Raw genomic sequence first — 14,416 nt, forward strand, 5'->3', positions numbered from 1 at the left:
CGCATACTGAACACCTCCTCTCTGCAAGCCTGTGCCTTCCTAACCTGAAATGCATGTCACACAACCATGGAATCCAACTGCCACTAAAGACACTGCAACGCTTTCTTCAGTGAGAAGGGGAAAGCAAGGGTCTAAACCAGGGGAACCAAGCTCAGTAGCTCAACCGGACTGAAAGCAGCAGCCACTGCAGCAGGTGCTTGAAGTCTTACTTCTTGCAGGCATGGTCACTTCAGAAGCAGGCAGAGGTCTAACCTACACACAGCCTATGGTTTCAGAAAGCGCCTTCCATTCCTCACGAACATTTTCTGATTGCTAGATTTTTAAACTGCTCAAGCTAAGCCATTTTTTTTCTAGATGAAAATCATCGTGTTTTGTGGATAGTCTTGCAAGAATACTATTAGTAATTCCATTAGGTCCATTGCACCAGATTTAATAACAAATATACACATAAAGAATTTGAAAGGCATATTTCAAAATAGCTGGAATACAATAAAATTAATTAGGACAGCATGGATTTTTTCTTTAATTTGAACCAAAAGATATAGAACATGCTAGTGGATCCATATTTCTGCTTTTTTGTTTTTTAATGATTGTCTTTTCAGGCAGACAATTAGCAATACTTCTTAATCTGTAGTATCCTGGAGACAAAAAGCACTACATTCATACTTTCAAATATTAAATCTTGGCCAAACAATGGAATAAGGAGAGATACCCGCCATGAGGCAGGATGAGGTGGGAAAAAGACAATTCTGCTTGAAAAAGTCAAAGGAAAAAAACAAGTGATACACAAGTACCCCAGTTTAATTAACAGTTTACAAGCCTGCCAAGAAACATACCTTTTGAACCAGACTAGAAAGGTCTGTTTTTAGAACATCATTGACCTTCGCAAGCTGTGAACTCACTCCTGGCAACTAGGAAGCAAAAAGCATTCTTGAGTCACATCGAAGTAGTAGTCTTGCTAATTTACTAAATATTTCAAAGGCAGGAGAGAGGGTAAATAAACTGGAAAGATGTTTTGTAGTAGATTCTTTCTAGCAAACTTGTACAAAAGCAAAGCTTAATCTCAGCATTTTTGCAAGGGCAGATTACTTCACTGCCTGGGCACTGCAAGCACTTTAATGTAGCTGCTTGACACACATTTTATTCTTTCCTACACAGATGAAAACAGTGACTGGAATTACCCAGAAACACAATAAGGAAAGGTGACTTATCTCACAAGTGACAGCACTCACTGAGCCATTAAGTTGCAGAGATACTGCTGGGCTTATTCAAGGCAATCACACTGTAAGAATCTGAAAAATATTCTCTTACCCCACTAAAATTGGCATTGATGTTCAACTGATGTAATGAATTCCTGATGATATTGCAAGTGGAGGCAGCCTGAGCTGCAGAGCATGCAGAATCATTGAGGGTGTTGCTTAGATGCATTTTAACGTCTGTCAAGTTTGCATGAAGCCTCTCTGTTCCCTCCTGCAAAACCTCTACAGAGACACTCACATTTTCTAGTGCTTCCTTTGTTTCTCTGATGGCTGCAAAGATGTGAAGTTTAAAAAAAAAAACAAAACACTTTAATTAGAAACCAGTCTATAGATACAGTTATGAAGAGAAAGAGCACATGTAAATGCTATGACATTCTCAACAACACTGATTTAAATAACCCTGCTTCCCCTCCAGAAAAACCCTCTAGCACAGAATATGTATTTATGGCGCACAAAAATACACAAGTTATGCCTTCCTACAAACAAATTAATGTGCTCAGGCTACTTTTATTGAGATTCTATCCATCTCCCAGATTATTCTTTTCTACCCTTTCCCTACCTCTCCTTACTCAAGTGGTTTCAGTAAAGAACTTTAACACTTGGTCATTAGGTATCAAAAGAAAGCCCATGTCCACAAAACTGTATTTTCAGTATTTTTTTATAATCCAACTCACAAATTATGTAGCTGCAAGAAAGGGAAAGAGACTATGTTGCATCAGTCAAGCATCATGAGTGCGCAATGCTGTCTGGCTTTAGGTTTCATCCCAATCACACCAAACAAACCACTGATCAGATGTTTAATAGACAAAAAACCCACACAGATACAACTAAAAATACACAAGTCACAAAAATAAAGTGCACTTCACACAACACAAGGTTTTATCATGTTTTTTTACCTTTGATAGCCCTTTCCACTTTGACTTCAAGACAAGTAAGAGAAATAAAGCAAAAAAGGAGAATGATGACGAGTGAATGAAAAAGAATTCATGGATAGAAAAACCAGAGTGACTCAAGTTCATGGGTGTCTTTCACTTTGTGCTATTAGCTGTACCTGATTTTCTCTATAAACAGTACCTAATTCCTTATACAGAAAATGTAATAAAAGAGTACTTTCTTTAAATGGAGACAGAACTAGGCATGAGCAATGCTTAACTCAAAGAGACTGAAGAAATGATGGTTAGCAAAGCTTGGGAGTGTACAGGATGAGGCCATTGTATGTCTAAGACTAACCTGCAAAGACCTATGGACAGCTCTTAAAGCACAGCTTTCCTAATCTCCCTTATATTCAATGGAAAGGAACAACAAGCTGGAGCAGGGAATTTGGATTTCATCTCTCTTCAATGATGCTGAAACTAGGTATCAACAATACCACATAAATCTTGGTTTAGTTTATAAATGTATTTATACATTTTAAAATATCTGAAGTCTTCAGTTTAAAAGAAACATTGAGGCACGTAGAAAAATGGTAAGTTGAACCATGTTACTGCATAAAGCCATCCCATACTGCGCACTAGAAAGATGATGCCTGTTTTACCACAGCAACAGAACATTAATACAATGATATGTACATCTTTACCTCCTGCCATTGTCAGAGCTGCATCAAGTGCAGGGCGTACTTCTTTTCCCAGCTGTTCTTGAACTCTATTTCCAAGCAAGGGTCCTACATCTATATGTGTGGACAGATAAAAATACCCATTACACACTAGTTCAATTTAAACAACCTCTTAGTATAGGCGCTGTCAGACTCTTAAGTTAAAGTATACCTATAAGATTAAAATTTCTCTAAGTCCTGACAGCGAGAACTTAATGACAGAAGATAACGCAGGTACACAGTTCTCCTTTAGCTAGCTATAGGCCTGTAAATTAAAGCAGTGAATCAAAATGTGACTGAGAACATTCACTAGCACATAACTATATAGGTAAAGACACAACACTTCTCCAAAATATGTGGTTTATTGCATTTACTACTTTTTTGGAAACAGGTATTTTTTTTCACCATCTATCTCAAAAGAGGTCTGGACAGCAATGTTGTGTCATACTCTTTCACTACACACTGTTTTCATAGTGCAAGAGAATCTAGAAAATGGATTATTTTCCTTTCTCCTGTTCCTCATGTACCCAGCAATGTCAAGGTCACCCACAGCCCAGACCTGTCAGCCATCTCCGCTGAAATCCCGTAAGCGTGTCAGGCACCTGTCTCTGGTCCCTGACCCCTCGTGCAGTGCACCTGGCACCCCTGCTCAGGGCTGGTTTCGCGCTTACCCTACAGCTATCCCCACCTCCAAACAGACAGACGCTGAGCAGAGTTCGGTGAAGCATTTTAATGTAACATATCCTTTAGGTAGTTTCTGGGTCCCCTCCATTTGCAGATCACGGTAAACAGCTTTTTGAGTGTTTTGTTCTTGATGAGATGGGAATACTGCATGCTACAGAAGCATCCATTACTGTCAACACTGCCAGGTCTGGCTTGGGATGAGAATTTTTATCAAGCAGAAAACACTTCTCAGCATTTCCTTAGGGTGGGCAAACTGAACTCATCTACACTTCTCTCCAAATTTATGGTACTGATTCCCTTAGAATGAATTTTTTTGCCCCCAGGTGTCACATACTTAATTCTGGTATTTCAAGAAAATAAAAGCTATCTTTATTTATTGATGAGCACTCTCATCACAAATCCAGTTCGTTTTCTGTTAACATATTAAATTAGCATTGAGAACAAGTAAATATTTAATTTGAAATTTCAGTTTGGAGCGCCTGGTAAGCTACAAGCTAGCACTTGAAATGCAGGTGTCAATTCATTATTATTATAGACTTAAAGATGACACACACCTTTTAGACAAGAGTGTTTCTGCCCAGAATTAAGTTGCAAGACTATTGTTGCTCCTTGTTTCACAAGAACATTCAATGTGCATTAGTAGCCTCACAGAGACAAGACATACTGACCCTGGGTCATGCCAAGCTGGCTGCATTGAGGACTACCTTAAAAATACATTTTAAACCTAGACAGAAGCATGGATTCTGGGTAAAATAAATCAGTTTAGGATAAGTGGCATGCTGCCACATTTGCATAGTTTGATCCCAGCAACAATCCTTGGTTTTTTGGTATTTCTGTATTTCACTTCAGTCTGAAATGCAGATCTGAACACATTTATCAACACCTGCTAAGAAGACATCTTGAATTATAATCTGCACTGTATTTGGTCAGCCCTTTCTGTTATCTGTTTTGGAAAGCAATGCTTAAATTAAAAACAAAAGTCAGTCATTTGGTTGTTTCTGTTTACTGAGATCTTTAAAAGGTAACGCCTCGCACTTTAACTGTGCTGAAGGGGAAAGGGCAGCTGTTGTATTTCAATTTTATCTCCTGCTCTTCAACTGCTCATTCTGAAATGGCAAATACGTTAAGCAGCTTTAGAAAGAAGATAAGCTTATACCTCAACTTCTAGCTGAGTAGAGGACAAAGGTGTAACAACAAAAATAAATACAGAGCTCTCTCACTCACTGGAACCATCAAAACAGCTAGCAGCTCTGTTCCTTGACATTTGGCTCCACATTAAAAACCAGGGAACAATATTCTGAAAAAGCCTTGAATATTAGTGGTTATTGAACTATAAAAAGGAAAATAAAATACTAGCCTGACTTATGGTATACAGTATTTAAGAAAATACTTCTATTTCAGGAAATAATATGCATTATACCAGCTCCAAGACATTTTATGTGAAATTAATTTCAGGTTTTAGTCTCATTTACCACTGACAACAGCACTTGTTTGAAAACCATATTCTCATAAAGAAAATTTCATTTTGCATTATGAGCTATTGACATCATCTTATTCAAGTCTTTAAATACACATTGCTAACCCTCTTTAAATCAAAGTACTTACTATTTAGGTCAGAGAGTGCTTTATCCTTAGTTGTGTTGTACTGGCTCACCAAGTAGTCAATTTGCTGAAAAGAAGATGATAAAATAACTATTAAAACAACTGGAAAAAAGTTATGCTTTTAAATAATGAGTCAAACTGCCTCTTTGAAGCAATCAAAACACTTGTGCAAACCCCCAAAATCCTGGCACTCTACTGTTTTCAGTTAACTAAGTATTTAAAAAACTTCCTTGGCAGAACTGCATGTAATAAAAGATGTGTTTATTTGGGAAAACTACTTAACTAGAACATCACTGGAGTAAATGATTCCACTGAAAAGTGTTAAGTAGCAGGAACTCTGGCCTTATGAAGGCCTCAAGTCAGTCAGGCCAATAAGGTTTTGCACATCATCATCTCTGTTATTTGATTTTCTAGTGGCATTAGCTCCTCCTTCGTGAAGAGACATGCGCAAGACGACAGGGTGGTAATTTGGAAACGATTGACCACCAGACTGGCTTGTACCTGGGCAGCCCCTCAGAGCTTCTCTTTCGGAAAGGAGCTGGCTGCTCTCACTTAATGCAAATGGTTTTCCTTAACCCCAGGTAGGTTTGGCCCAGTCACAACCTGAGCTCTACCAAGACACCATTAAAACCTGGTTACCAGTGGATGCGGAGTTTGGACAAAAGGCTACCAAAGAGCCATCCCAAGTGGAAATCTTACCATACTAGTTTTGAAAAGACATTAACCACCTTTACTGATTTCTGCACATTTAAAATGGTGCATTACGAATCCTACCCCAACTGAGCTTAAGTAATGTAAAAGTTAACACACTTGACAAATGGGTTTCCGAGTTTAAATGTGACTCAAATGTGTACCAAAGCGTATCTGGCTTGCAGTCTCAAACTTTCTGTTGAGTAACGAAAAAAACCCGAACAGACAAAAAACCACCCTCAAACCAACATATTGATCATACAGCACTGGATGTAATTAAATGATAAAGTATGAGGCAGAGCTCATTTTTCTAAAAAAAAAAAAGTGGAAAAAAAACCCCAAAACAACAAACCTGAGAATCGCTTACTAAAGGCAGCTGCAGGTATATTTTTTGTTTATTTCTTTTGTCTTCCTAGGCTAACCTAAGGACTAAAATGTTGCAGAGCTACAGGTTTTGCATTGTCTCCAGCAATGTCACAGACAAAAGGCGATTCTGTGTAACTAACAGTGTTATCGCTCAATACTCGGTCTGCAAATCTTCTATGACATGGACACTTAACATGTGACTTCTTTTTATAAATCCTCTTATATGCTGTATACCTCATACTGATGAGTCAAGGACACCAGTTAGGATTTCAGAGCTTTATAGCCAAATAGTTGTATTCTACAACTTTTTCAAGAAGCTGACATCCTTCTCCTATCCTCAAGAAATTCTTACAAACATGTGTGTATACATGATACGTACCTTCTCTGACAAAATTACTTAAAAGATATAACTGGTGACTGCATCATTAAGTAGCAAGTGTAAAAAGAAAAATAATGCTGCCTAGAAACTAAAAACCTGCTACCTAAGTGAGACTTTGAGGAACCCCTGGCACAAGTGTTCAAATCCTGACACTTAAATTCAGTAATTCAGGTGTTTATTAACTTTTTTAGCTAGTGTCTGTGGGTTTTTTATCTATTAAGATAGTTAGTTCTACATAACAGATTTTCTGTTCCGACATTTCTTGTCATCGCTCAATGTACTGCGAAGGGGAGTCTAGTGGTTTCTGAATGCAACTGGATTGCATCTTTCTGTGCCTGAGTCAGTTCCAAACTGACAAAAAGGCACTCTGCTTCAAGAAAGAAATTGTTGGCATAGTGTCCACTTCCTGCCACATATGTTCATCACTAGACTGTCACAACACCATGAGCAAATGACTAATTCTATAGGGAACAACTCCAGCTAGGGAAACATTTAAAGGCACCACCCAGATGTCTCCTGTTTGAGAACAGCCCAGAGTTACTGTGACTGTGATGCTACCACACTCACGGATCCCTCCTGTTTCCAATTTATCAGTCACATGGAAGTAAAACAGATTAATTAAATGTAATTAATTAAAATTAATGAAAGCCAAGGTAACAGGACTGTCGGGCTTTTTTTTCCCTCCTAATCCATTAAGAATTGACATTTGTACATGGCAAAGTTTAAAATCTTCCTTACTAGCATTTCCCCCCCCATGCAAAAAAGATACGTAGAGGGCTCCTTTCCAGACTCTAAGGAAAGCTTGAGAGTGGAAAGAAAAGAATCTTTCCTGTTTATTATGGCACAGTATGACCCTGGTTTAAAGAAAAAACAGTAAAAATACTTGTGGAAAAGAAGTTACTGTAGCTCAGTCCCAGAGCACATAACAAGTCCAAAATACAAGGAAACAGGAAAGAGAAACACAGAATCCACATTCTCATGAAAAACCTTCTTTCCCTTTTTTGTATGTATTCCTTTTAAAAACATATTTTTTCCAAATGATTCACCTTCTGCTAGCAACCTGCAGTAGTTCTGCAGAAGGAAGAGGGCCTACAAGCACCATCGCACCATACTCCAGGAGTACAGCTCAGAAGTTGCTCAAAGAATACTGATCCATCAGGATAACTCCCAAACGTTTACTGCTGTCTTACCTTGCATCATTTGTTCTACTTTGTGAGACTGACATATAAAGAATAAACAAAATACAAAAAAGTAATTTATGCCAAACAAACAACTATGTTCTGCAATATTTCTTTCTTACACTTCTTCCCTCCCACTCCCCATAAAGATAAAAATTCTTTACCGCTGGAGTGTCGTTAAGGAAAATTTTCAGATCTTTAAAGTTACTGTTAACCAGTTTCTTTGCTCCTCGGACTTGGTTAGTTAAATGCTGGTTGGCAGCATAAGCACAGAGCACTCCAACACTATAAAAAATACAGGTAATTATTATTGTAAACGACCATTCTGACATAAAATAGATACAAAAAATTACAGCTAAAAAAGGTCAACTTTATCACAATAAACACTTCCATAAATTCACACATTCTCTTTTTCTTTCTGCAAGTTCTCACTACTCATTCAAAAAACAGAAAGGAGAAAGCAATGTTAACCTGAAGTCTTCAGAAGTTACTAAAGCACAACTACTTATCCATTTGCATTGATACTGTCAGAAGATGTATATAGCCCAGGTAAATTGTACCAGACTTAGAAACGTTAGGCTTTTTTACAAGTATTATTAACCTTGACACAGCTACCAGCAAACGTGCATAAGTTAACAGTGAAAAGAAATATTTTACATTTGAAAATGTCAGCAACATTTACTGCTAATGGCCCAATTTATTTACATAATTACAAGGATCTTTTAAAAGCACACGAATAGTCCCTGTTAACACTAAAATAATATATAGGCATTTCCTGATACTAAGCCAAAAGGTAGCGAGTTAGACTTCCAGTCAGCACTGCTGCTGATTTTCTATTTGATCATACCCCACTGTAAAATTCTAATTACAATATGACAGATCTGCACAAACAGTAAGTAAAAAGGCAATTAGAAGTCCCGTGAGAGGCTTCAAAAGCTCTCTTAGCATATATCACCCTTACGTTTCTTTGTTTAGTTTAGATGTAAAATAGACTTAAACAGAAGGATGACAAGCACTTGACAAGCAGACTCCAATGACTAACTCTTCAATACAGTTTCTTGATGATGCTTATAGAAAGTGGTGGAAACTTCAGTAGATGACCTGATAAGAGAAACTGGTGAAGAAACTAGAACTGATAGGAGAATTAGACAACATGTACATTTTCACACAGACAATGGCTTCCACACTGGCCAGTTTTCTTTGCCAACAGACAAATGGCAACTTGCATCCATAACTGTGTGGCCAGCAGGACTAGGGAAGTGACTGTCCCTCTGTACTCAGCACTGGTGAGGCCGCACCTCGAATACTGTGTTCAGTTGTGGGCCCCTCACTGCAAGACAGACATGGAGGTGCTGGAAGGCGTCCAGAGGTGGGCAATGAAGCTGGTGAAGGGTCTAGAGAACAAGTCTTATGAGGAGCAGCTGAGGGAACTGGCGTCATTTAGCCTGAAGAAAAGGAGGCTCAGGGGGGACCTTCTCACTGTCTACAACCACCCAAAAGGAGGCTGTAGCAAGGTGGGGGTCAGTCTCTTCTCCCAAGTAACAAGTAATAGGATAAGAGAAAATGGCCTCAAGTTGTGCCAGGGGAGGTTTCGATTGGATATTAGGAAAAAATTCTTCCCTAAAAGGGCTGTGAAGCACTGGAACAGGCAGCCCAGGGAAGTGGTGGAGTCACCATCCTTGGAGGTATCTAAAAGACACGTAGACATGACACTTGGGGACGTGGTTTAGTGGTGGACTTGGTAAACGTTGGGTTTACGGTAGGACTGTATGATCTTAAAGGTCTTTCCCAATATAAACGATTCTATGATTCACTTTTTTTTGTAAACATCTCTTGGTCACAACAGCTAACCTTTCAGACAAATACCAGAAAAATCAAGTAAGCATTAGAGTGGTAGTAGCCTCAAAGGCAGCTCACTACAAACCCACTTGATGGGCTAAGCTAAGCACTAACCTTCCGCAGGTTTAACTGGCGGACAGCACAGATCCACTCAACACCGGCTCAATACAGCCTCAAAGGGCAAGCACCGCCCAGGGGCTGCAGCTGGGTGCATCACAAGCAGTTGCTGGATGGCACATTGGGTCAGTCCTGTACTGCGCATTACAGCACATCAGCTCAACACTGGAGAGGCAGGCAGTACCCTGAAAGGTCACTGTGGACATCCGCACAAAAGGGAGTCACTAACACCAATGGTATTGCGCTCCACCCAGACTGTCAAACTTCCTGAGTTGGGGTGTCAAGACAGCCTAAATACTATTTTTAAGTAAGACTTAGAGAAATACTGTAACGGGCTTCTGATGGGGCAAAATATACAGGGTAAGAATAATTCTTACTGCAAAAAAACGTGTGTTCAAAGGAAGCCATAATACAACCAGATAAATGAGAAATGGGATGGTGGAGAGCAAATGGGTACTTAAACCAACATGATTTGCATATCCTAGCAAGACAGAAGCGAACACCCTGATGATGCATGTCTCCTCTTATCAGTGATCCAAAACCAAACCTTCAACTTTATTTTGCTTTTCCTATTTTAGCCTTCCCAAACAACGTAAAGGCTTGTTCTCCTGGTAAAACTAGTCTCAAGTACAAGAATCTCTTCTGCCCTGACAAATACTCTCAGTAGGAAAATTCTGATTTCAGAGCATGATACAGAGAGATGGCAAGACTATATGCTACAGGTGCTGGTCTACTACAAATGCTTCAATAACATTTTTCTCAACATCCAAGAATATTCATAACAGGATAACAGAGTCTGACAAAGCGGTTGCTTCCCTAGCCAAAATTTCACAGCTATGTCTTCAAAACTGGCAATTAACTATCTTCCCAGAAGTCATTAATGAATGAAGGGACACCAAAATTTATCTTGCTATTTACTTAACTAACAGCAAATGACATAGTTGTATTTCCACTACAAAAAACATTTGAGCAGCCATTACCATCAGCTACCCCCCATGGGTAGCTCAGAATGCATAAAAATCCCAAACCATTTGATGATTCTAAAATGAAACCAGTTACTTTGCTTATCATAGACACATGCAATGTATTACTTCTTTTCACTCTACAGTGATGGTAATTGTGTTTTTTTTTAAATCAGAAGATGAACTATCTCAATTTTTCCTGATAAACAAGCATTTATATGTCACTATGAGGTTTGGAGTTTATCATGTCCTTGTTCTTTGGACAGCCAGCGTTTTTATGTCTTTTCAATATTATGCTTCCAGAGCAGAAAGGTCAACTGGAAGCTAACAAAACAGTACTTTGTAAGATATGAGCATGATAGTTTTTCTCTTCATCTCCTAAAGGGAAGGAGTGGGAGGAAACAAGATAGCAGAGATGCTGTAAGCAGACAAGGCACTCAGAACAATTGTGACTACATTCTGAATGTAACTAAACAAACACACAACATGAGAGAGGATAAAAATAAATCTATTTAACATGTAACTGAGGCTGGAGTCAACATTCAATAAAAGGCTACAAGGAGAAAGTCATAAAGCAGGAATGAAAAGGACATGCCTTTTCTACATTCTCTAACAGATTAGAGAATTGTTTAAACAGTCTCTTCAGGAATCAGATATTCCACCCTCAATTTCTTATCGGGTTTCACAGATATAAATGTTACTAATCCAGCTGCAGTGGGGGACCGAAGCTTCTCCTTTAGCTGTGTTTGCAAAAAATCCCAAGTCACAGAATAGAAAACTTGAACAGATTTACATATTGTAAGAATCTTACCTTCCTCACTACTAACTAACAAATTTAAGAAAATAACAGGCTAGAAACTTCTGTAACAACTTTTTCACCAGATGCCAAGTACCATTCCCTTCCTTCGGACTTGGCTTTCCCTAGCCTCATACATAACGACATCCACAACTTCACAAAACTTACAACACAACCTCTCTTGGAAGGACAGAAAACTGACTATGTGTTTTTCTATCCAATAGCCAGGACACCTTCTATCACCAGTATTAAATTTGGTACTGTGATGTATCAGGATATTTTTCTAAAGAAATCAAGTGTCCCTTCCTTGACTTTACAATTTAGAACTTAATGAAATCACATTTCTTTCCCAAAGAAAACATATGTTTGCCTAAGCTTGCAGATGACTAGGAAATCAGATTTAATAGCAGGTCTCTGATCCTGAATTCGAGTTAACCTTTGCAGAAAAGCACATAATTTTTTGATGATAAATTTGGAATATCAAAAAATCAAATTACTCAGCTATATATTTGATAGATTATTTCTACATCCTATGCCCTTTAGCAATAGAATCCTACTTTGTAGGACAACATTCATACAGAAAAACTGCAAATTACCAAAAACACCACATGTGTTCTTGGTTCAATCTACCAAAAGAAGTATTTCAAATGCATCAAACAAATGCACGTACTGGAAAATTACACACTGAAGGCCTATTTAAGATAAACAACAGTGTATGTAATCACAAGTCTTCTGAATGGTCTCTTGTACCTTTCCTTGAGGAAAGCATACTTCCCACATGCACCCCACCTTCAGAGAGCAGATCTAGGTAGAGTGGTTTGTGGTTTTTTTTTTTAATTAAAAAAAAAAAAAATCTGTCATCTTTAATTCCTTTACACATGATTCCAGTAAGCTTAGTATTGACTTCATCCTAATTACCAGAGGACCCTATCAATGGAAAAGTGAGAAGAAATGTTCCTTGAGATTAAAATCTACTAGCTGAAATCTTCTAAAATCTGTATTAACTGCATATATATGTCAGTGTGAACTTGCATGCTGACACACAGAAAAGCCATTCCCCACCCTTTACTAGAGTTTTCAAGAGATGTCACCTATATACACAATCTACTGCAACCTCCACATTCAGAGTCTTTCCCCTACTAATACTCTCTACTATGCATTTGACCTGTCCTGCCCAGCCAAGGAAATACAGTTTGAACCCATCTTTCCATACCAAGGACTGGAAAAAATAAAAAGTTTAATGAAAAAGAAATAATTCTCATGCTTCCTACTTTCAAAGTTCTGATCATTTGACTGTGTGAATCCCATAATGTCTGGCATTGCAAGGGAAAGGGACAGGAGGATGCAGAATGTACACTTAAATAGTAATCCTGAAGAAGTCCATCACCTAGAAAACCTTCCCATTCCCCCCATCAGCTGTCTGCATGTACCTTCCACTGGACAGCCTTAATTTAAAGCAAAGCTCCACTGGCAGAGGTGCAGGTTCGAGGCACTCTGACGGATGCGTGTCTTGCTAAATGCATCTCCTGAAGCAGCACACTAGTTGGGGTGAAGAAGTCTACAGCATTCCAGTCACCTGGCAAGGGTTTGGGGGGGACACTCCCAAAGGAGGCCCCTGATGCTCCACGACCTTTACCCAAAAAATGAGAGGATCCACCTTAACAATTTAATGTTGCATCTTGATGTAATCCTGTATTAGCAGAGATCATTCAAGTTTTTGTTCTTTTGGCTCTGTTTGCAAGTAGCCATAAGCATTTTACTTGAACAGGATGAACCTTTTGATTATTGTCATAGCATATGTATTCAGCTGTGGCACATTCCTTGAGAAGTGTGATTTTGGAAGAACAACTACAGGTAAATCTTCCACCTAATATGAAATTCTATGGCAACTTGGGGGAAAAAGTAGAGAATAGTCCACAAGGAGACAGCCTGCATACAATACAAGAAATAAACAGTTTTAAGTAAATCTCAGGCTTTCTCGGGGGGTTCTTTTGGGTTTTTTTGGGGGGTGGGTTGGGTTTTTTTTTTGTTTTTTGGGTTTTTTTTTGTTGGGGCAATGGCTACCTGTCCTTTTGTGTTTCAGCACAGCAGCAAGCAAGTTGACATAGGCTTAAATAGATCCAGGGCACATCATCTTCTCTTCTCTTGTGAAAGAACATCCAGGAAGGGCAGCAGAATCTGCTTTGTACGGAGACCCAAGCACTCAAGCCAAGCTGGCCTAAGTAATATTTGTCTCATAAAGTCCTATCTTGCCTTGCACAGCACTCACAGCGTTAGAGACTTAGCCAGCAAGTCATAGGAGATTATCTCCACCTGTGCAAACCTGCAGACAGAGCTCACGCCAACACCTCCCTTAAATTAAGCATCTGATACTCCTGATGTCTTACAAAAAAAGGATGAGTCCGAGGCAGACTCCCTAGGCATGGAAAGCATGTCAGTAGGGATCACTGACTTCCCAGTCATGATCTGCAAAGAATCATTTGCCAGTGCTGGGTATGCTTAATACCACAAGAATAGCTCGCAGCAAACGCGCAAGATAAAGAGACCAACTGGGCAGATGATCTCCCAGTTTCTCTGCTGACAGGCAACATTCCTCAGTCATTATTACCAGAACACAGCATCCTGCAACGTGGTGTAAAGATAGCTGGCAAGGTCTGTGAGCTACCTTCAGTTTTGGCATGCTGAGAGATAATTTAATAACTTACTTTCTTTAAGGCACCATTGTACTATGGAGAACTTTTGTCCTGTCATCATGGCAGGGATGCACCTACCACCTGCAGTACCATTTAACTTTCTGGTCTTCAGGATACTGAAGTGTCACATTTGTTAGTGATGCCTGGGAGAAAAGAGCATGTTCCCACACCAGATATCAGTGTGGCCCACATTTGAGCATAGGCAAGGTCTCAATTTGTCATGAAAAGCAGTAGTAAAAAGAAAAAAAAATATTCTAGGT

General features: G+C 39.0%; 1 protein-coding gene across 20 annotated transcripts in view; it reads right to left on the bottom strand.

Annotated features, from left to right (window-relative positions):
* The window catches only part of PROM1 (prominin 1), a 70,157-nt gene that overhangs the window by 21,263 nt on the left and 34,478 nt on the right, over positions 1-14,416 (bottom strand). For 11 of the 20 annotated variants that reach the window (XM_055698051.1, XM_055698043.1, XM_055698031.1 and 8 more), the window contains 6 exons: positions 7,914-8,034; positions 5,140-5,203; positions 2,836-2,925; positions 2,156-2,179; positions 1,312-1,529; positions 837-911 (listed from right to left, as the gene is read on the bottom strand). In XM_055698051.1, the coding sequence (XP_055554026.1) occupies positions 837-911; positions 1,312-1,529; positions 2,156-2,179; positions 2,836-2,925; positions 5,140-5,203; positions 7,914-8,034 (592 nt within the window). The remainder of the gene's footprint in view (positions 1-836; positions 912-1,311; positions 1,530-2,155; positions 2,180-2,835; positions 2,926-5,139; positions 5,204-7,913; positions 8,035-14,416) is intronic. The other 9 variants (XM_055698093.1, XM_055698084.1, XM_055698130.1 and 6 more) reach the window with 1 other exon arrangement.

The sequence above is a fragment of the Falco cherrug genome, chromosome 1, assembly GCF_023634085.1.
Source record: "Falco cherrug isolate bFalChe1 chromosome 1, bFalChe1.pri, whole genome shotgun sequence".
In the NCBI taxonomy this organism is placed as follows: Eukaryota; Metazoa; Chordata; class Aves; order Falconiformes; family Falconidae; genus Falco; species Falco cherrug.